This window comes from Battus philenor, unplaced genomic scaffold (genome assembly GCF_028537555.1).
Source record: "Battus philenor isolate CCGP_79_NKW_IND1 unplaced genomic scaffold, ilBatPhil1.0.hap1 SCAF_1, whole genome shotgun sequence".
Taxonomy (NCBI): domain Eukaryota; kingdom Metazoa; phylum Arthropoda; class Insecta; order Lepidoptera; family Papilionidae; genus Battus; species Battus philenor.
The window spans coordinates 10,911,532-10,934,339 of record NW_027181661.1 but is presented as its reverse complement, the minus strand read 5'-3'; the positions used below and the strand labels follow the sequence as shown (position 1 = coordinate 10,934,339).

The 22,808-nt window shown below is 32.4% G+C and overlaps 1 protein-coding gene across 1 annotated transcript in view; it reads right to left on the bottom strand.

Moving 5' to 3' along the window:
• Nucleotides 1–3,712: 3,712 nt before the first annotated feature.
• Nucleotides 3,713–22,808, bottom strand: part of LOC137920409 (solute carrier family 7 member 14) — a 40,992-nt gene continuing 21,896 nt past the window's right edge. Inside the window, exons 4-19 of the mRNA XM_068763755.1 lie at nt 21,277–21,430; nt 18,309–18,436; nt 17,311–17,413; nt 13,115–13,323; nt 12,535–12,706; nt 11,251–11,434; nt 10,964–11,088; nt 8,951–9,151; nt 8,780–8,852; nt 8,528–8,628; nt 6,597–6,740; nt 6,146–6,317; nt 5,809–5,936; nt 5,521–5,722; nt 5,191–5,283; nt 3,713–3,850 (exon numbers count right to left, since the gene is read on the bottom strand). Of these exons, the coding sequence (XP_068619856.1) occupies nt 3,799–3,850; nt 5,191–5,283; nt 5,521–5,722; nt 5,809–5,936; nt 6,146–6,317; nt 6,597–6,740; nt 8,528–8,628; nt 8,780–8,852; nt 8,951–9,151; nt 10,964–11,088; nt 11,251–11,434; nt 12,535–12,706; nt 13,115–13,323; nt 17,311–17,413; nt 18,309–18,436; nt 21,277–21,430 (2,241 nt within the window). The 3' untranslated portion in view covers nt 3,713–3,798. The remainder of the gene's footprint in view (nt 3,851–5,190; nt 5,284–5,520; nt 5,723–5,808; nt 5,937–6,145; nt 6,318–6,596; nt 6,741–8,527; nt 8,629–8,779; nt 8,853–8,950; nt 9,152–10,963; nt 11,089–11,250; nt 11,435–12,534; nt 12,707–13,114; nt 13,324–17,310; nt 17,414–18,308; nt 18,437–21,276; nt 21,431–22,808) is intronic.

Genomic DNA, 22,808 nt, shown 5'->3' with positions numbered 1-22,808 from the left:
GTACCGCGAATAGACGAAATAATGCTGTTGAATAACGTCTGTCTTTTGATGGATCTGAATGTATACGCCGAGTGAGGATGAAAGCAGTTTGTAGTTGCGAGTACTCGCTCTTTCACCCTAGTCGAAAGTCGCCGTCGAAAAGAAGAAGTAAGTTGCATTTCATTCCGACGAACTATTTCTTGGCCGACGACGACGTGACTATCACGCGAAAGCATTACCGTGACTCTGCCATAAAGCTATGATGGAGAAGTATGGTGAGAGTTTCAATCGGTGCAAGTTTGACATAGCCCGTGCAACTTTCAAGTGCAGGTAAAGTAAGCAATGGTATTTTGCCCTATGTACTATAAAAAACATGAATTCGTTAAATGAAGTAATTAACTGTTTTTTTATAAATAAATAAATTAATAAATCACGCATGCTATACAATTTTAAAAACCTTTTCATTATCTCTTAGCTTCAACGTGGTTGACTAGGACATGGCTATCGGGCCTCTCCGCCATGATAAGGCGGAAATCAACGACGTAGCACGAGAATAACCTTTCATTTCCTCAGGTAGGAAAAAAATACTTATAAAGATTACTAGCAATTTTGTAAAGTGTCAATTATGATCTACCTTGTATTTATTCTCAAGTTCATTCATTATGCAGTCCATAAATCACCATCTACATATTTATACATAAATTTGTTGGAAATGTTTTCCATGCAATGTGTCAGGAAAATGTCTTTTGAAAACAGTAATAATTAAAACATGTTTATGTTAAGTTCGTTAGCAGCAGCAGACAAACAAGAATTGACAGGTCTGCACGCAGACGCTCGTACTGGCGACCGATACTCATTAGAATATGAACTTCAGCTAACCTTATCGATCGAATTCAATATCAGATTGTTTTCTAGATTGCCATCTGAATAGATATGACATCAGCACTTATATATAATTTATTAACTTTTATAATTTATTATAAAGGGAGGGTTTTAATTTCCTCGGCGGAAGCAGGAGCCTCGGCATGGGGCTTCGAAGGTTTCGGCTGCTCAGAGTAAGCCCCCGAACATGCGGGAGCGGAGGTGAACGGCTTGATTTTCGCACACAGAGGTTTCGCCCAGGCTGTATTGGCTGGAGGTGGACGGGGGGGGGGGGGGAGATTTCAAAGCGGGCTTCGAAACTTTCTCAATGAGAGCGGAAATGGCCATGTGGATGTTCTTGGGGGGCCGGGTTGAGGAGGCGGCGTGTACGGCGCCTTAAGGCAGCACCTTATAATTAGCGGGGTGGTCGCTATTACAGAGCATGCACGAATGCGGTGTCTCTGTAACTTCGGGACGGAACCAGTCGGCTGTGCCGTCATCCTAGTTGCACTTTACGCATCTGGGGCAGTAAAAACGGTTACGAGCGGAGTGCCCGAAGAGCTATAATTTACAGTAAACCTAAACTTTACTCTTTATTATAGCCTTAAAATATACACAGAAATCTATGCAAAATAAATTTACAGTTGACTGTCTATCGTTCTATAATTTTAAAGTTTCAAGTTTATCTAAAAGTCAGATTCTTTATGAGTACAGAGTTTTAATAAAATCGGAAGTAGTAAGTACTACTACTTCAGATCTTATAAAAACAACATAACAGGAAAATGATAGTCATAGGATAATTGGAGGTTTATTAGGGCGAAAGTGAATAGCGTTTGTCAAATGTTCAACGATACCGCATGACTATTATGGAATGGTGCGGCAAAACTATTTTGTAACACAAAATTCCAGAGTTACTATTATACCGCGTTCATCGCCTATACTACTTGATACTTGTGTAGGTATGTCATAATTATATTAGCTAAGGTGAAGGGCACCTTAGGAAATTAGGAAACGTCCTGCGGCAGTGAAATAGTCGAGATTTTATTTCACCTAAACTTTAATTGTATGGTATACTGGTACCATAGTTTTTAAATAAAACCGAGTTATTTCTTTCTATTTAAAATAAATTATAGTCATCTCTCATTTTTGGAGGAGGAGGCGCATAAATAAAACGCAACGCTCATTAATAAACATTTTATTATGGTTAAGATATACTTATTTCTATAGTCGTTTATATATCACAAACACTTTTTCCGAATAACAGCAGCTAACTATGGCATCAACTTTTTCTACGTTGTTGCGATATTACTATGAAGTAAATCAGATTTTTCTAATAAAATGCATTTTAAATATTATTTGTGTTTAAGATGACAAATAAAAGTTTCCAATTAAAAGTGACTTTTACCCAAATTTCTTAATATCAATTTGTAGTAGTGTAGTTATTTTTTAAAGACATAAGAACATAAACATACTTTCATATAAAACATTATAAGAATGTAATTTTATTAGTGTGACATTTTTTAAAATTTTGCCGGGGGTATCGTTTCCGGATTGCAGTTCTATCTTGTTGGCGAAATCTTTTCTACGTCTGGTTATGTAACAATTGCTGCTGCGATTCGGAGTGTTTGAACATCGACAATGGTTACAGGATTTATAATTATCATGCGAATACGGCATAGACCATTATAGAGATTAGCGCAATTACACTTATTGATTACATATGGCGATGACGCCAATCACTAATCTTAATACGATATACGGGTTAAAATTCTTCAAAATTAAACCTTTCACAGTCAGAATATTTGTAGAAATTATTATTTTCCTAAAATTTTCATTGAAGCACTAAAAATTAAAAGAAACATAATTTTGTATATTTTTAACAATAATTTTTTTCAATGTCAGAACGTAATTCACAAAATTAAACATAATTTATTTTTCTCTTACAATTAATAGAGTGATTAAATACCTGAACATTAACTTTTTAATTAAATTACGGCTAAGTAGTAGAAATCTTAGTCAACAAAAATTAAGAACACCACGTAGCTAACTATGCTGACAAATATCTTAAAAATCAAATGAGATCAAATGTAATTAAAGTTATGGTTATATACTAGACCTGTCTAAAATAGTTATAGATTTCCCTGCAAGTTTTAACAAATAAATATGTGGAACTTATTAGAAACCGTGCATAAAGATAGTCAATAAGTATAGGTAATGTTCTAAATTTGTTTTAATAACATTATTTTAACATTTATATAAAACCCTTATTTTCCTTTTTTAAGCCGAAACACATATCTTATTTTTTTTTAAAAATTCGAACCTTTTAGTCACCGAGAAAGCTGCTACCTACGCCTTTAACAATTTTAATAGCGTTAATATTGTAAAGTTGTTTTTTTGTTTATAAATCCAATTCTAGTATAATCATTTTTCAATTTGACCCTACACATACTTCCTTAAAAATAAACAACAATAACTTTTTTTATTATCAAATCAAGGTACTAATAAATGTAACTTAAACATGATGACTTAATGAAAAATACACATTTCTTGAAAAGCTACGTGTTGTTTTAAAATATAAACAATTTTTGATGAAATAACAAAAAACAATTAACTAAAATAATTATAATAAATATTGATGAACGAAAATAAAAAGAAATTATAAATTATTAATTAAGTCTATCTTGCGAGATTCGGTAGTATCCTTAGTGTGGATGTAAGAAATGAAAATATGGCATCAAAAGTGGAAAATATATGTCTGGCGGATTAAATGTAATTTTATTAAAGGCTTGTACTGACAGTGTACCAGAACGAAGAAGTTTAGAACGGCCATTAAGTTATATAGGTGGATGTGCAATGTGTTTACGGCGGTCGCATGTTGTCTTTGAATCATAAATGTTATCTTTATTTAATAGCATAACTTAATTTATCAGGGGTTCGTATATAAATTGCGTTAAGTATTTATCGCCCAGCTTCTATGTCCGTTGTGATGTGTTCCGAGACGCAGATAGACCTAAAAGGGATTTAATGCCAAAATAGAAAAAAAAATTAAAATGAAAATCTTATATTCTTATTTCAACAATAGGCAATTAGCCTTTTTAATACTTTATAAATAAACAGTATTAATATATTAGGTAAGTTCCAATAATGAATGTTCGCTTATCTAATATAAACCGACACAGCTTAAAGATTTTAGCATTAATATAGATAAGAATAGTATAGTGTTACTTAAAATATCACATTCATGAGAATTTCTTACAATGATACCGATAAATTATGAATTTATTCCGGACAGTTGTAACTTATTTCACAGATATTTTAAAAGAATTCGTTATTGTTCGACAAAGTGTAAATTTAATATATATTCACAATCTCTAATTTAACATGGATTGTTAAATTAGAGTTTGTGAATTAATTGTTAAATTATAACATTGTACTTGATTTCACACAAAATAATATATTGTAATTTCATATAAAGCAATCAAAAATTATATGAAATTCTGTATCAACATTAGATTACTTTAGCTTTTAAATTTTCGGTGTTAAATAACATTATATTTAGCAAATCATTACAAATAAATTAACAAAACACGAGTCAGCTAATGACAGAAATCTTACGAGACGTATTTATGCTGTAGCATCTTATATTGTAGCATTAAAAACTTAAAAACTGTTTGAAAGGAAATGTTTCAATTTACGAAAAATTAAATTTAAAGGTAAAACTGATTTGATATGTTTAGATAAGCTTTTAGGTTTAATAAATCCAAAATAGTTATTGCTACCTGCATGAATATTCGTGTTTGATTCCTAAGTTGTATTTTTAATTAGACAGAATGAAGTTTAAATAAATTTGAGTTTCTGCTACATAAAATATAAATTCTGAACAAATGTATACAGCGAAAAGATAAGCAAGATAATGTTATAAAATCTTGAAAAATTATGAATACTAATATCATTATTACAATAAATTGTTGTCTCACCTTCTAGTGCGATAGGTGGAAAAGTAAAAATAAACTGTTGAATAATTTATAAGAATACATTAGCTCGTAATAGAAGATAATCAGCGGAGCAATGGAAAATTTAAATGAATAAATATTGTGGAAAGTGTTTAACGCTGAATCTTTAGGCTATGATGACCCTACATACATTGTGTGACGCTCTAGTCTTCCCAGTTACCAAACATCGAATCAGGGCAAGCCCACGGGGGACGGCTTGAAGTATGGGAAGAGGTGCTATTAGTTTTAGCGTTATAGCTAGAAAGAGATAAGATATATACGTTATTCGTCTTTTACATCATTAAGTAATATTTTAGTTTATTACATACAATTCAGTAGAACCTAGTACATAACTTACCGCGACTCTACTTGTTTCATAGAAGTGCCGCGGCTACTAGACGGTAACGGTTCCAAATCAGTCACGTGCCAAGTTAGCACCGGGTCCGAATATCTGTAAATGGTTACTTCTTAATACAAATAATAACTATATATATATATATATATATATATATATATATATATATATATATATATATATATATATATATATATATATATATATATATATATTCTTAATAACTATTGATATTGATATTTCTAGTCTATCAGTTATGAGATTAAACGGGGCTGTTGAAAGCTGTACTAATAGAAGAAACTAAAATTATTCTTAAACATGAAAACAACTTACTCGTAAGAACCAAACATTCTGTTGTTACCATCTCCCTCAAAAATGTTACGATCTCCAATAGGCACGGGTTGGCTTGCGCTGGGCGGAGGTAAAGTGGTACGATCCAGGGGATTCTGCTGAGGCGGTGTAGTTGCCGGTGGAGCGAGAAAGTTAGTCTCCAAAGTCGAGTTTTTGATGCCGTATTTAAAGTACATAATCAATCCTAAACATAATGAAAAGAACAATTATAATATATACATATTAAAAATGAAATAATTGTTACTATAATTAATAACTTGAAAATCTCACCTAAAGACATCCAAATAGTAAAACGCACCAAAGTCAAGACGGAGAGGTTGAGGATCAGATAAATATTGGTAATTATGGCCACCCCGGGGACAAACGGCAAACAAGGCGCATGGTAAACCAGAGAAGATCTAAAAAAAACCGTAGTAATTTTCTCATGTACTAATAACTCAAAATGTATGTCGTAAATTTTACTAGACGGGCTAGAATTGGTTTTTAGATAATTTTTTATAGACAAAATGATTCGAAAATGAATTTTAATTAAAATCACATTAAACATATTTTTGTACAACTTTCATAACACTTCCTATATTTATTTATTTTTTTAATCGCAACTTACCGATTTTGTGGTTTCCTCGAGATCAGCAATAAGATCGTTATAATACCCAGAAACAACAAAACCATGACGACAGTCGTAAAAGTAGAGGTACTGGGACTTCCATAAGCCGCGAACAGGTCAAAAATAATAACAAACACATACAGCACGCCCACCGACTTGATTACGAACATACCTGAAATAAAATGAAATTTTACATAGCTGTTTGCACGACAGTTAACGCAATATGTATACTAATTGATTCTTATGTTTTACACATGAATTAAAAGTTAAAAATATAAAAAAATGTTAATCAATGTTTTTGTCGTCCCTAAATATTATACTAAATTATCAACGTCAATAATACTATTGACTGTTTTAATTATTATTAATATTTCATGTACATTTAAAACTAATCTCTTTTTACTGTTTTATATGGAAATAAACACAAAGTTATATTTTCTATTTTACTTACCACTAGCTTCCGTAGCGGGCCCGCAGTCAACCCAGGGAAGAATACCGGGACAAAGATACGACATAACGTGCAGCTGTCTGTAGATGGCATCAAAGAAACGACCACAACGTGTTGAACCAATAGATGAACCTCCAGGAACGGCCCCTACACGTTTACAAACAACTAATATGAACATTTTTATTATTTCATATCATTATGAATATGAGACTTTGTGTTTGGCACTAATCGGTGCAACATAACTCCTGAAGATGCCCCGTGGAGGGGTGAAACACGTGTTGAGTGATTTGGCGGTGGCGGTTGTGTGATTCGCATTGTTTGCCGCATACGCATTTATCAGCGGGCTGGCGGGCGGTGCATTTTATTGCACGACTACCACTGCATGTGCGGAAGTGGCTAAATATTGGTCCTTTCTTACTTAGGATGGACTTCCGCGAGGTAACGCCTGATTCCATTGAATATGAACATGTTATAACAGCATTAGTAAAGTCGAAAAAAATATAAAAATTGCTTTGATAGATTTTGTAATGTTAGAAATTATTAACCTACCTTATTATAATAGGTAAAATAAATTATATTAGCCTATTTCAGATCAACAGTGAACTTAATAAAAGAAATTAATTTAACGATCATAAATTATGCGCATTAGTTCTTGTAATGTATATGTTAAACGACAAAATATTAGGTTTAGGAAAAACTCTTTTCGTATAAGTATGTTTAAACTTGTAATAAAATTTCTCTAGCTGAAAGTATCTGCCTGATTTTAATTTAAAAGGTTAAATTCCAAAAAAAAAGTTAGTAAGTAAAATTTTGAGAGCTATTTTTATTTGTTTTTCATTGAATCTGTTAAAGAAACTCTATATATTTTTAATATTTCTTTCAAAAAGACAACAACAACAACAAGTTTAGTAAGAGTAGAACAAATTTGATTAAATTATTTGCAATCAAGAAAAGTTTATAAAAAAAAACGATATTTGTATCACCACACGGGCCCACTAAAGAAACTTAAAGAACCGTGTACTTATTTGCGATTCATTATTGAAACTTAAATGAACCTATCCATTTTTGAAGAGATTGATGACTCGTGACAAAAAGTAGATCACGTGCGACGAGAACGTACGAAAAATGTTCAGAGATTGGCCAAATTCCACAGAGTTCAGCAAAACCGGGATTAATTCGCAATAAGGTGATAGAATAAATACCACCATACAGATAAATTCTAAGGCCATCCTTCAAAGCTTTTACCGCCGGACAGAACCATCGCTATCGATCTCACTGCCAGTACCTAATGAGGTTAAAACAAGAAGTTAAAGGAAACGGACAGAATCAATCAATAGGAGAAATATGATTTTTCATCATAATTATGCTTGATTACACACATAAGTAGCCACTTAGTAAAAATTAAGATAATTTGGCTGGGAGATGATTGTGCATCCGATATATAGCTCTGATCTTGCGCCTTTACATTTATATCTGTTTCTTAAAGTTAACATCAATAGAGAACTGTCAAAATCTATTTGCCGAATCTTCTTGATTACCATCATCTATAAAATGGCAACAGTCACTAAACAAAGCCTCCATCTACAACGTACCCACGGTATTTACAATACCTATGTAGTTAGTTCGTTGTCATACGTTATATGTATAACAAGTGTTAAAAAAATGTTTATAAACTTTGGAATAATGTTTCAAAATTTAATATAAAATGCTAATATTTTTTTCCTATAACCTATTTAATATGCGACGAGTCAACTGTAAAACGCGTAAAGTTCAAAATGAACTGTCGAACGCGAGACAAGGAGCAAGGGAAACAAGGAAAATAAAGTTTATTACTTGTATAATTATAAAGATATTGCAGCAAATTTATAATGCAGGTACTAATACCTACTAATAATACTAATAGTAGCACAAAAAAATAGCGACAGCACACATACCATAAAACTTGTTCTCGGCATGGGGATTCATTAAGAAAGTATCATCACGGCCATATTCTTCGCTGTCATCGCCTGCTATTGTGTCATCGGAGTCCGGAGAACTGTGAACATACTAAAGCGCTTAGCTAATCACTATATCTAGTACTTTGGTCTTAATAAAAACAACATTGATGGGAAGAGTTCGGCCGGCCGTTCGCTGGGCATACAGAGATCGCAAGCTCGCTTAGCATAGGAGTCAACAATTTTTTTTACCTTCGGCTGACACGACGCACCATCACGCGTTGACTTGGTGGCATTATTTGAGTTTGGGAAGTCACCTGTAACAAACTTTATACGTTATATTTGTTTTTTTTTAAACATTTAAAATTTTCGTACTATTTAATGATGATTACGTTTAGATAATCAGAAAGCATCTAATTAAAATATAAAACCGTAAATAATTGTGGTAAATAAAATGTATAATACTTACGGCAAAATTAGTTTCTCTTTGTGATGAGGTACCGGCTACAGGGTCGACGGGAGTGCGAAGGCTTTGTGGCAGGAGCTCGATCAAGTTTGTAGAGTGAGGTTGGTAACGGAGAACGAGCACGCATGTCGATACAAGGGTATAAGCTAGAAGAGTCCCTGAGAATATTGGGAAAAGTGAAAAGTTTGAAATTAAGTTACATTTTCATTCATGTAATAGCAAATTATTAGCCCCGGCCACACTCTATTGAAACCTGAAGAAGCTGTCACAAATTCAAGCCTATAGTTATGGTTTTGTAACTTTGTTTGCAAGCGTCTTGTTTACAGTCCAACAAGTATCAGTTTTTTGTTGCAAATCCAAGTTAATTTGTTTCAAGCGCTTGCGACGTATCCGTTTGTTTGTGGGCATTCGTTTTCGTTCATGCGCTTGGGCGAATATGTTGTCATTTGAATTATTTTATTTTTATCTAATATTTATTTCAAAAAAAATTATAAGACGCAGACTCGACCTTTGCGGTTTTGGTTGTTTGTATTCATAATAAAATTAACCAAATTTTTCGATGCCCATCATGCTTACTTTTTGGGCACAAATTTGCGCACTTGCAAGTGTTAGGATGTTTCTCATAAACATTTCCAAAAGCTATTTTGAACTTGTTGCAAATGTATATCGTGCTGACGCGGCAATATATTTACAACATTGTAGCTATTCACCTCCCGCTTTGCTTGTAATCATAATATCCATATTTGGTAAATTTTATCATGAAAACTTTTTCAGCCAAGTTTTATATGTTTAGGAGCTATGGATTGAAAGTATGTAGTTATTTGAGGAACTCCTCTCCACTCCCCTTGAGAGAGGAATTTCATAAAATCATTTCTAGTTAACCACCACTGGCTAAAGGTATATTTCTTCCAAATTTTAAGTTTCTTAGTCAAACGGTATAGAGAGAGAGATATTTTAAATCTAAAGCTTAAATATGGAAGGATCATTAACATTTTACTATAAACTTATTTCTTTTGTATTAAATTGTAGTAATAAACGCTAATGATTACTTATAAATGTTAACTGATTTGATTCATAGAAATTTTAAATTTAGATATTGTATTACTAGTAAACGCTTTACAGTTTGCCAACGTTACTTGTACGGAATCGTAGCTGTGTGTTACTTTTGCTTTCAACAACTAAAGGAGACAATTTGTGACTCCCACTTAACACCACAGTACCACAGCAAAATATCTCTAACGACTTAACAAGTTTTGATCCGTAAAGGATATCTACTATGATAGCAATTTTCACTAAACAGATGTTGAATTTAACATACAACGTAAGTACAATGATGTTATATAAGATTGTTATTTAATCATATCATATAAAACGACAGAGTAGTAAGCTTGCAATAAGTAGTTCATGGCGACTATATCACAAATATTTTTGTGTGAACATTGTAATAATGATAGCAAAATGAAAAGAATCATTTATCTGAAAATGATGTTGTGTTAAAAACGGCTTAACTTTGAACAATGTTTAGTACGGAAAAATTACCAAGGCTAGAAAATAATAATTTCGCGACTATGACTGGTTTTACGGTGGTTATATTCAGCTACCTTAAATGTATAGACATGAAATATTTATTTCAATCGATTTAGTGCATATATTTTCTTGATATCATAGCCTATCATAAATTAAGCATCTACTAGTCATACCCTCGCGGCGTATATCATTTATCCAAACATTTTTAGTGTTCGTAATAATTGTGTTCGAGCCCTTTTTCACAAAATTATAAATATCATCTGCTGCCATGTCAAGTTGTCTGTTATAAATCATTTTCATTCTTTAAATAAGTCATGCAATAAATGTCGGCAAGCTGCTACTTTCCATAGCTTTTAGCGTAATTACAACGCAAAATTTCCTCTAACAACACTTGAAAAAATAAAACAAACTAAAATGTTTTATTGAATAAAATGTTAACTTACCAATACTCATCATTTCTACTAGAACCTCTAGCTGTACCACGAGTGATACCAATGCAGCACATATGCCTCCACAAATAGTAGCAAAGGATGGTGAGCCAGTCTTTTCCGAAACAACGCCCAGTTGTCTAAAACACACGCCAAAATTTTTTACCACTTAAAAATAACTAAGCGAAAGTGAGCCTCTGTAAGATATTGGTAGAGAAATAGTTACATTTATTATAATAAATTGCAACACACAGGTTAAAAACAGTAAGTCAATAACAAATACTATAAAATAGTATACTAACTTGAAAATAAGCCCGTCTTGAGCCATGGCATAGACGACACGTGGCATCGGAAACATAGAACCGAACATGGAGACGGTAAGGCCAGCCAGAGCACCCAAAGCCACAATGTACTTGCATGTCGGCGCGTCGACATAGGCAAACATTTGCACGAGCGCAGAATCCGTGTTTACTCTGTCATAGGGCACTAAATAGCAAAATACACGTGTTAATATGCTAAGTGTTCTCGCACTACGCTTTAGGTGATTATACTCTAGGAATACCATTAAATACGTTAAAAGTTTCGCTACGCTTTAAAAATGTATTCGCCATTGCTCATAGCAAATAAAGTCTGAAAGTGGCTCTGCTAAGAGATTTAAAGTTTCAGTGGAAGACATAACGATATTTAAAACTTCGACGTGAAAACTCTGGATAGCTGCTGTTTTCTACGGCAGGGAAATTTTTATACGGTTATTTAGTATAAATTAAAATATGAAATTACAAAAGCGTTTGGTTCAGGTTGCATAAAACCTAAAATTTTGCTATCTAACTGTATATATGGGTGAAGTTTCTACGACTAGCAACCGAACGATTTATGTTTAAATTAACAAATGTCTTGTTCGGTCCAGACTACAAATAGTTTTTATTTTCGTTGATCGTGTTAATTAGAATACCGTGTTTGACTATATGTACAATACACACAAATTTTTAATTTAAAATAAATAATATATCCGATTTTCCATTATTAATACAATAACAAGTACAGCTAAAATTGTGAATGAAAATAAATAATGTTAAAATTTCACGTAACTCCAAAACATGGAGCGAATAACCCTATTATTATAAAAATATGACGATGTTTACAATAAAAAAATACTGCAAACTAGTATTATATTTAAACTCCCCTGTTTGTAGTTGAGAGCAACTATAATTTGATTCATACTGTAGCGACCTACTTGTGCAGATACGGAGAGCACAGGGAAGCCACAGGTGTGTTTTTAAACACGACGCCAGTAGATTGCAGAAAAGATAGTAAAACAAGTAAAAAAGAAAACTGGACTTGTTAGTGCTTTTGTTGTTTTGTGCTCTTGTTGTTCATTAACCCTAACATTGACTAATGTGTAGTAGTACTTGATTCGTTTTGTATTATGACTCCAAGAGAACTCTATTTGTTAAGTTATTTTTATTATGTTTAGAAAACCTTCGATAATCACTCATATACCAGAAAATGTTATTAGTATTGTTTTATCGGTAAAAATACATGCTGAAGCAAAATAAATAACAAAAATATAAAATTATTTAACAAACCTATTAAAGTCAGTATGATGGAAGTGCTAACATATGCGAGTAAGATGATGCCAAGACTGAGTACTATCGCCAAAGGGATGGATCTTTTCGGATTATTAGCTTCTTCTCCAGTTGTAGCAATGATGTCAAATCCGATAAATGCATAGAAACAAGTCGCTGCGCCACTGAACACCTAAATAAGATATGTAAATTATTCATAAAGATGTACATAACATCAGAAAATTTTAACTTACCTTGAGCGGAGTAATCTTTTTAGATGTAATGTAATAACATCATTACAGTACAAAAGGTGAAGGTATTAAAAGATTAGTGGATAACAAGTGTCAAAGGATCGGGAAGTTAATATTGTTCGTGCATTTTGAGTAGAAGTATTAATCTGTATCTAGTTATTTTGGTAAATAATATGAAAACAATGTTGGATATCCACTAAAATAACATTGCCGTTTAAAAAAATCTAAGGAACGCACCGAACAATACTAAAATTAAGTAATTAAGTTGCAGGTATGGTGCAAATTAATACGAGTTTAGTCGGTAAAAAAATTATATGAGGCATTTAATATACATTGGGTTAATTACTTACACCACTCCAACCGTAGGGTAAAAATCCCTTATGTTCAGTCCAGTTAGTCACATCGATGTAGAAAACTCCTGCCGTAACAATAAACACCCATATGCTTAGGTTAATAGCATTAAGTACGTTATTGAAGAAAAGCGATTTCTTTACGCCCGCAACCAAGATCATCGTCATTAACAGAGTTATTCCGAAAGCTAAGAAATCCGGGGGTTTTCCTGTAAAGTAAGTTTCATGCATAATATACATAAAGTAGAAAAAATAATAATTACACAATATCTTTACAAGCATTAATCCAGTGTTTATGTTAAAAGATTTTAAATGTTGTAATATGTAATTATCTTTACATTAACATTATATTCGTAAAGATGAATTGACCTATAAATTAACCCGCAATTGATTTAATGAATTTCTGCACCTGAACTTTTACGCATAATTTTTAATTATCAAACACGTCGTGTTCAGTCGGGTGAGATTTCAATGTCATTTCGGACACGTAGGTCAGGTGGAACTAATCTCAAAGGCAAGAGTGCACCGTAGCGGAAAATTCATAAGTACATTTAGTTTAGAAATAATATTTTAATTATTTGTTTAAGTATTTTATTATAAAATTACTTAAGGGCTGTTTGGCTTTTTAGATTATTTTCTACTTATAATAATAAACGTTTGATGAAAAAAATAAGTCGATAAAGGTGTTATGTATTGTAATATTGTACTTGTACTTTTAAAGGAAATGTAGATAATTTGTTATTAAGTTTTTAGCTAAAGTTCTCAAATACACATCTAGCCACGTCTACTAATTTTGCTGTCCGCGATCAATAAATTTTTGCCTTAAATAACTGTACAGTGGTGTTGTGAAAACTTGAAAGGCGGAATTTCAATTTCATAATTTTATTAGTTATTTATTATGCATGTGTAGGTGTTTGTATAAACTAGTCAGTAATAAATGTAAAAAAATTACATACATTGTAATAAATTAAAATAAACGTAATATTTGCGTGATGTTAGACCAGCGTTTGTTTAGATTAAAACTTACAAGTTTCCACTTGATGTCAAGTAAGTACTTACGAGGAATCGTACGCGATCGTAAAATGAACTATTACTAAGGTTATTCTTATACTCTCGTCAAGAAGACCCTCTTTTCGCACATAACTGTACACGTTATCACAGAATATAAAACTTCGAAAACTCTATCGTAAATCCGATTTAAATAAAAAATAACAGTAAAGTTATCAGTTTTAATACAGCTTTGTTAAGAAATAAATACTTAACTAAAAACTTTGAATTCAACCATATGTGTAATATTATTTATCTATGGTCTTATCTCCAGTTAAAAATTAAACGTATCATCAAAGATCGTAACTAAGTTAAAAAAAATTATATTACGTTTTGATACCTTGTTGACTTATTATTTTTTTTTTATTTATACTAACTGATAGTAGTTATTTAAATAGTATTTAGTCCGGTCCGGTCCTAGATACTGTTGTAGTTAAACTTAAAAAAAATATTACTTTGAATTTGGAATCGCTTATTTTTATATTATTGTTCATTGAGTTTTCTTATTTTCGCGCCAATGTATTGTAAAATATTTTATGTTATTAAAATGAGTGAAGAATAGAAGGAGTGAGGTGATAAAGAACAATCATCACAGCGATTCGTTTCGCTGTGATTGCTTTACGTAAAATAGTAGGTATGTTGCCAAATACAATTCTTCATACCCTAATACTAAGGGTATGAAGAATTGTATTTGTCAAGTGTTTGTGTGCCGAGATAGGTACGATTAAACCTCCTCTGTTTGTGACAGAAAAAGATCTGGCCATTCACGTAATGTTTTAATGAAAAATGCGACCAAAACAGCGAGGGCGATAATTCGGAGAAATCCCGTCCGCAGACAAAAGATTTTATCTCTGAAGATGTCTTCATCTTAGCACCTGAACCATATCGCGTATTTTAAAAAGATGACGTAAGACTTGCAGTTTACAAATTACGCACTAATTATTTCTTCTATTCTGTCTTGAATTTCTGATTTTGTATGTTGTTGTATAGCTCACTCTAAAAAGGCTATGTGATAATGTAAAAAAGCACGAAAACGCACGGCTTTCAAATACATTTCTGTTATTTTTACAATACGTAATCATGTAGACAGATATAAAAAACAGTTTTATATAATTGTAAAAGTTAATCTAAATTTAAGGTACGATAAAATCTGCCATTGGTTCTCTTTAGCAAACAAAAGTAAATATAGGTAAACACGGAATAAAGTATTCACGTCTTATAATATCACCGTTTATTTTCAGTTTGAGTATTGAATTGAAACGTTTGAGTCTATTCATTCTTATATCAAGAATGTTGAATGCAATATATTGAAGTAGAGAATACGTATATTTTCTTAGTATCATTTGTGTCTAGTAAGCATTTTCTCTACATATTTGTATTCTTTTGTATCGTGATATAATCATAAGATTACGATGAATATTAAATAGGTTGGTGAAAAGATTTCTTCGTATTTTGTATGAAAACTCGACACATATTTTTCAAAGTTTATTTAAATTTAACTGTAAGACTATAGAGCTGTCACTTTGTTCGATAACTTTTGCGATCTTTTGTGACTTCATGTTGTTGCTGTATAAATTTTTAAAATTTCTAATAAAAAAACGTGTAAAGATGTTTTGGTATAAAAAATTCTGAGGAGACCGAAACAGTTCGAAATCTGGAGGTTAGCGTTATATGGCGGATAAAATCTTGCCAGACTATCTTAATTTTTGCTTAGTGACTAAAGATATGTGTGGTCTCGCGTTATCACGATGAAAGATTACACCTCCTTCTAATTATTATTATGCGGTCGTTGGTAGAGACGACGACCTATTTTGCATGTTCTCGTAGTACGCGATCCACTTTTCCTCGCCGATTATCAATCTCTTCGAAGACGACTCAGTTATATATAAAGAATCACAAAACAATGCACACAGTTCAATAAGTTTCTTTCTGTGAGCACTTATGTACTAATTGTACACTTTTATCTACCCAATTTTTTCGAATGGGTCAACACTATATTGTGATTAATTATCGATTCTTCAGCTGCGTCGTAACTAATGCCAATCTTGCTCCCTTTTTTTCAAAATGGCGTCCATTTTATCCGTAACTGCACGAATAGAATGAGGCGCATCATTGACATTAAAATTCCCGGATTGAAAACGCTTACACAAACTTGATGCTACTGTTACAAGCTCTCCATAAATAAGTTAATAAACCAAACGCATTTTTTGAAGTAAAATCTTAAAATGTATCGAATTGCTTAAATCTTCAAAAAAAGAATTACAAATGAATAATACCTTGAAACAAAATTTCACTAAATTGTTTCTTTTTTTAAATGTAATCTTTACAATGTCGTCAAAACCAACAAGATAAAATAAAAAAAAGCCGTAGAGATATCATTATTAGTTTGTACATACTATTTGCGAAAAGATTTTTTTTTACCTAATATATCATCATCACTTTATATGTAAGACGTCCACAGCTAGACATACACCTTCCCTTTTGGTTCTCTAATAACCGGTTGGAAGGGGTCTGCATATTGCTCCTTTCGACGACCACACAACACAGTCGACTATCTAACTTGAAGGTAAATGTCGTACCCTGCTCTTGTCGGTTTGCGACGTTCACTCCAGAAACACAAGAGCCCAGCGTTATGTTGCGCGCGGTGTGTGACTTGTCCATTACCACTTCGATTTTTTAACATGCTTGGTTACGACGGTTACTTTCGGTTATAAATGGATCTCCCCATTTATGATGATTCTATCTCGTGAGAAAACACGAACATAGCCCTCTGCTAGAATCGTGTTTCGTCTAGAATCGACTCCATACAAGTAATTGCCAATAAGACCCAAATTGAGTTACCACGTTTCACTGACTAACAACATTAATATATGATTCACAGCATACATGTTGAAGTAAAGCTTACTACACTGGGATATCAAAAAAACTAAGCTATAATAAGCTCAGTAAGTAAAACTAAAATTTCAACAAGGCAATATTTTAAGCTACAATCAATATTCTAAAAGTTCTGAAACTCGTGGAATATTTAGAAAAATCATTGAATGATAATATGCCCACAGACTTATAATACAAAATAAAAAAATAGTAAAGATTTCAGTGACATCAAATTAATGTACTATATGTTCGGGGTTAGTAAAAACTTTACTTACCGAAAATAGTTCCGACATTTTTCGCTGTCGAACGCTCAATAGCGCCATCGCAAAGAGAGTCAAAACAAGCACTCAAAGCACGGGCACATGCGCTTGTACCAATCTGTAACGAATTTACTGTTTACTAACAGATAAAAACATTTGTTTCGGTAGTGTATTTGAATATACAACATAATTCACCTCTACATATACAAAATAAACATTTAAAAGTCGTAATGTATTTGTATGGAAAAAATTTATTAAAATAATTAAAAAATTAAGAAAAATTGTGAGACAACTTGTTATAATTTTATTTACTACTTGCGTTTTTTCATTTTTTGGAGTAATTCTTTAAAATGTTTCAAATTTCTACGCTAGACACACCCATTTTAAAAAATTCACATACGAGACGATTACGAAAGATCAACATCATTTTTTTTGCTAGTAATAAACATAAATATGGTAAAAAAATGAAGTAGAGCCTTAATAAGTATAATATGAACTTTTAGTTTAAATTTCTTATTAAATGATAAATGACGCAAATGTCAATAGAATGTCAAAAGAAAAAAAATATGTTCATTACTATTTGAATTATTTTAATGAAATCTTAGTTTCAAAGAATGAGATATATATTGAGACAGTTTCTACACATTACTTCAGAAAATAAAATGATATTTTGCCCTCTTTCTGATGGTAAATAATAGATCTTAACAAAGCATTACACCGCAGACTCCACCAACACAATAAACTGGCTAGACCGACGTGTGAAATATGAGATAATAGGTCACATTAGCAAAGTGTTATCACTAGCTAATGTGCCTTTTATAACTGAATTTATTAATCCTTGTCCTGAGTTAGAGATGGTCGGTTGTAGATGCTTACTATTTAACACCAGCTAATTTGCTAATATCATAACATTCAAACATAACATTAAATTAATAGTTTTCAAATAAAACGGTTATGTTAGAAGATAACCTTTCAATGAAGGGCAATTTTAACAGGCAAACATTATAGCTTACCAAATACTCGAGGACCATATTCCAGCCGATAATGAAAGCCAGGAACTCGCCAACTGTCACGTAAGAGTACATGTACGCCGAACCCGTGGTGTTGGGAACACGAACACCGAACTCGGCGTAGCACACCCCTACGAATAAAACCAATAAAATTACTCCAAACGTCTAACCTATATTAATAATAAGATTGATCTTTGCAAAAAGCAATAACAATGGTGGCAAAACTCTTACTTCGCTTAAGAAATCGAGTTTTTTCGTCATTTATGTACAAAGTATTTATCACACAAACATTAAGAAAATTACAAGGCTTGCCAAAAATAAACTAAATGTTTTGTACCACTTATTTTTGTATCTTCCAGCAATACTTTTTAGCGTACACATGTCATCATTTTTTTTAATTTCCAAACACGCTAAGCGTAACCAAGTATATTATATTTAGAATTAAATATTGAGTGTAGGTTACTACAAGAGAATCGATACGTCAATCTTCCGTTGCTTCATCACCACTCATAAGTTTATTAGAGCATTAGTAACATATGGTAAGTGTTTTCGGATTGTAATAAAACAGTTCGAAGCAAGGATATTTAGCACCTGTTATGACTGCTCCCTTAGAAGCAAAATAACATGCAAGTAATTACTGTTAACTAATCAATCTCATGCACCGCTGGTATGAGCAAATAAATTATTCAGAATTGCTTAGAATAACTTGGTTTATGGCCAAGATATTTGCAACAAAAACAACACAGGAACAACGCCTGAGAGTGTAACCGACCGATTTCCGTAGCTAGGTGAACGAATCTATTCGTAAGTCTCTTATTAACTCGAACGGTTCAGTTTAAAACACAGACAATCAAAAAAAAAGCTTGCGATACCGTGTGAAAGTTCGAGAATATTAAAAACCCACATTAAAGCTATTCAAAAGTTATATTAAACACATCCGATCTTGTAACACCGCAACCTGATGCATTATATCTATCAACAGATTCCGTTTTAAAGTAATTTGAAAGTAATTGATATATTATTTGTCTATGACAATATACATTTGATCAATATTGAACACAGATAAAGAGTGGAAAGGCAAACTGTGTTTCACAGACAATTAACTTAAATGAGCCTTAAGATTCTGGAGCGAATACGGCGAACCGGCAAGCGCAGTATAAGAGATCGACCTACAAGGTAGATAGTTGACCTTGTCGTCGGGAGGAGCGGGATTCCGGTCCCTATCCAATCAATTATCGAAAGTCTATGGGGAAGGCCTATGTCCAGCTCTCTAGTATCCAGGGACCTTCAGATGAAGTGGTGATTTCATAAAATAATAAAATCTCTTTGGCTGTACCATTTGTATCTTGCTGGTTTTGATGACAGTATAAAGGTTACATTTAATAAAAATCTTTCGAAACTTTTATTTCGAGCTAGTTGTCATTTGTCGCACATACTTGTTAAAATTTTATTATTTAATTTGTATACATTTGTGTACATTTAAATACTATTTCAGTAAATAAAAACGCATGTCGTGAATACTACACCTTTATGGACCTAACACGGTATCAGTAAGTTGGACATCGGTCTATTGTCTAATTATAGATTAAATGGATGCCACTTTTTTAAAAAATAGATCTAAATCGATATATCAGTAGCCACAACGCACCTGGAAAATTGAAAATAACCTAATAAACTAATTTTAAACCATTTGAAAATAAATTATTTGACAAAAAGCTCAGTGTTTTGGCACAAAATTCGAAGGAAGTTTTTCCCTAGCCTTATACGGTATATCGGTCTTTGATATCATTGTATCTCGCGGCAAGAGAGTACTGTTGTTTTTTTTTCAATATATAATAATAATAAGATAATAAATATAAGTGTAAATAATTGTCTATATTATTTAATTTTATATATATATACACACACACACACACACACACACATTCATATATATATATATATATATATATATGAATGAACTACTTTCTTTAAAATGACAGACATTCTATTCCCGGCTTAAACACAAAAACTTTACTTAAGAAGCTTTTCCAATTTTCTACAGTTACAGCTCGTTTTTTGGCCCTAATGTAAAAATAACTTACAGTAAATAATAGTCGAATCAATAATAAAACGATGCAGCTAACCATTTCCAAAAATATAAAGATGAATTACCGAATATGTTAAACAGTGCATATCTCAAAAATGACTCTTTCGATTTGGCTCACCTTATTTTCATAATACCTTTAAGCCACGAGGATGATTCTTAAGTGGAGAAAAATGGAAAACTCTCAACGAATATAGTAAAAAAAACTCATTTCCATACAACCAATAAAGTAAATTAAACCTATCAAAGTATTTGACATATTATTTATATATTCGTTTTATTCGATATAATCAAAGATGTGTTATGTGCCATAAATAAGTAAATTGAGAATAAAATCACATCATTGCTAGTCTTGCAGTATACAAAATAGAAAAGGAATTTTAAGCAACCTTTGTTAATGCAATTAATTAACTAATAAAGTTATCACTCTGTTAGTTTTATTTCATATTTTTATTTTGGACCTCCGTGGAATAATGATTTGCAGTCGAACTGGAACTTCCAAGAACAATCATTTATGACATTTTAAAAAAGGATCTCACGTTTCAAACCAGAATTTTAAAAATGAAATTGTTCAAGAACTGAAAGACGATGGAAGATTTTCGCCCAGTAAGCCCCATTTATTGGAGCAACGAGGCTCTTTTGCGCATCAACAGCCACGACAACAAGCAAAACTGTCAATATTGGACTTTAGAACCTGCAACCCTCAAAAAGAAACAAAAAACATTACATTGCCCCAGGGAAACTCTTTGGGGATATTTTTTTTCCGAAAATGCTAGAGTCTAGGCGACGAATGTCATTACCAAGAATTATCGACGCATGATTGCGTATTTTTATATTATTTGAAATCATTGTTATGTGCGCCGTTAAAAGTTCATATATACTTACCAGAAAATATACTAGCTACAGCAGCGATGATGAAGCTAAGAGCAACACCTGGACCAGCATACTTTTGGGCAACCATGCCAGCCACCAAGTACATCCCAGTGCCGACGCAGGAGCCCACTCCGAGAGATGTAAGATCCATGGTTGTGAGGCATCTCTGTGCGAAATAACTTTGAATTAGTATGATATTCTCGAAGGTGCCTCGAATTATATATTTTGAAATATGATAAAACAACCCTGACTGGCTACCTGAATCCCGACATTAATAATAGAAAATAAAACAATGGAATATTACTTTAAACAAAATATTTATTATGAAATCAGAATTGTTCGAATTTAAGATACAAAAATTATGCGTGTTATGTGATATCTGAATACCAACATTAATAGTACAAAATTAAATGTTGAAATATATTATAAAATTAAAGATGTTTTATAAATTGGGCTGTTTTCTTCAATCCCAAAAAAATAATTTATAAAATACAAAGTGAATATTGATAAGATCAGTCTATTTTAGTTATATTCACCGATTTATGTCCTTTGGTTACTTGTATGAGATATTGCTACTAATATCAGTACAAAACTAACGATGAAAGATAAATATTCGCGCAATCAATAATATGAGAACTAAAGACGTAGTTGATATATGTCAATCCAATCTATGTATATTAGACATTCATAAATTTAAACAAAGTAGTGATGCTCATAAGGTTAACACTAAGATTAAACTTAAACTACGCAGGAAAACTTTCCAAACAGTTTATTCACTTTCTAAATTTATTTCTCCTCTCCGTATTCTTCTCTATATTTTCACACGTTCCGCTCCTTTCCCTCTAATAATCTTTCTTTTCTTAATCTAACATTACCATTCATACATCATCTCTTTTCCTTCATCATTTGCTGGAGTGCTTTTTTAAAATTATAATTTTAATATTTTGTATATCTGTATAATTAACGTGTTATTATTACAGTTTATATCTATATCACAATTTTAATTGCCTATTTCATTATCACAGATTTTTCTTTCACTTTTCCGACTATTGTTGTGTTTTGTTGTCTTTTATAGCTTTACTTATCACCTTTCTGCAATATTCAGAGAACGGGGTGGCCCTCCGCTACTCTTTTCTGTAACCGAATCTGGCATTCACTTGGTAACGCGCCATATCCGGCTTGCTCATGATCAGGTGTGCCGCGGTCTGGTCCATCGCAAAGGTCACAGGTGCACTAGGGACTTTCCTTCAGTTTAAACTTATGCAGGTACTCAGCGAATCTACCATGCTCTTGAACATTTGGGCCAAAATTGTATCCAGCTCCAACCGGCGAAGCACGCGACATATAGGCTGAGACGACATTCGGGAAAAACATCCGCGTCACCGAAGCCGTCTTACCTTCCACATACCTTGTATACCATTCACCAAGCGTGTCAAGCCTAAGCTGTCGCTTGACGAATGATAGAGCATCTTTTGTGTACTGGTCTCCTTTTACCCTACATCACCTTACCTTAGAGATCGTTGATCTGAGATAGTTGCGGGATC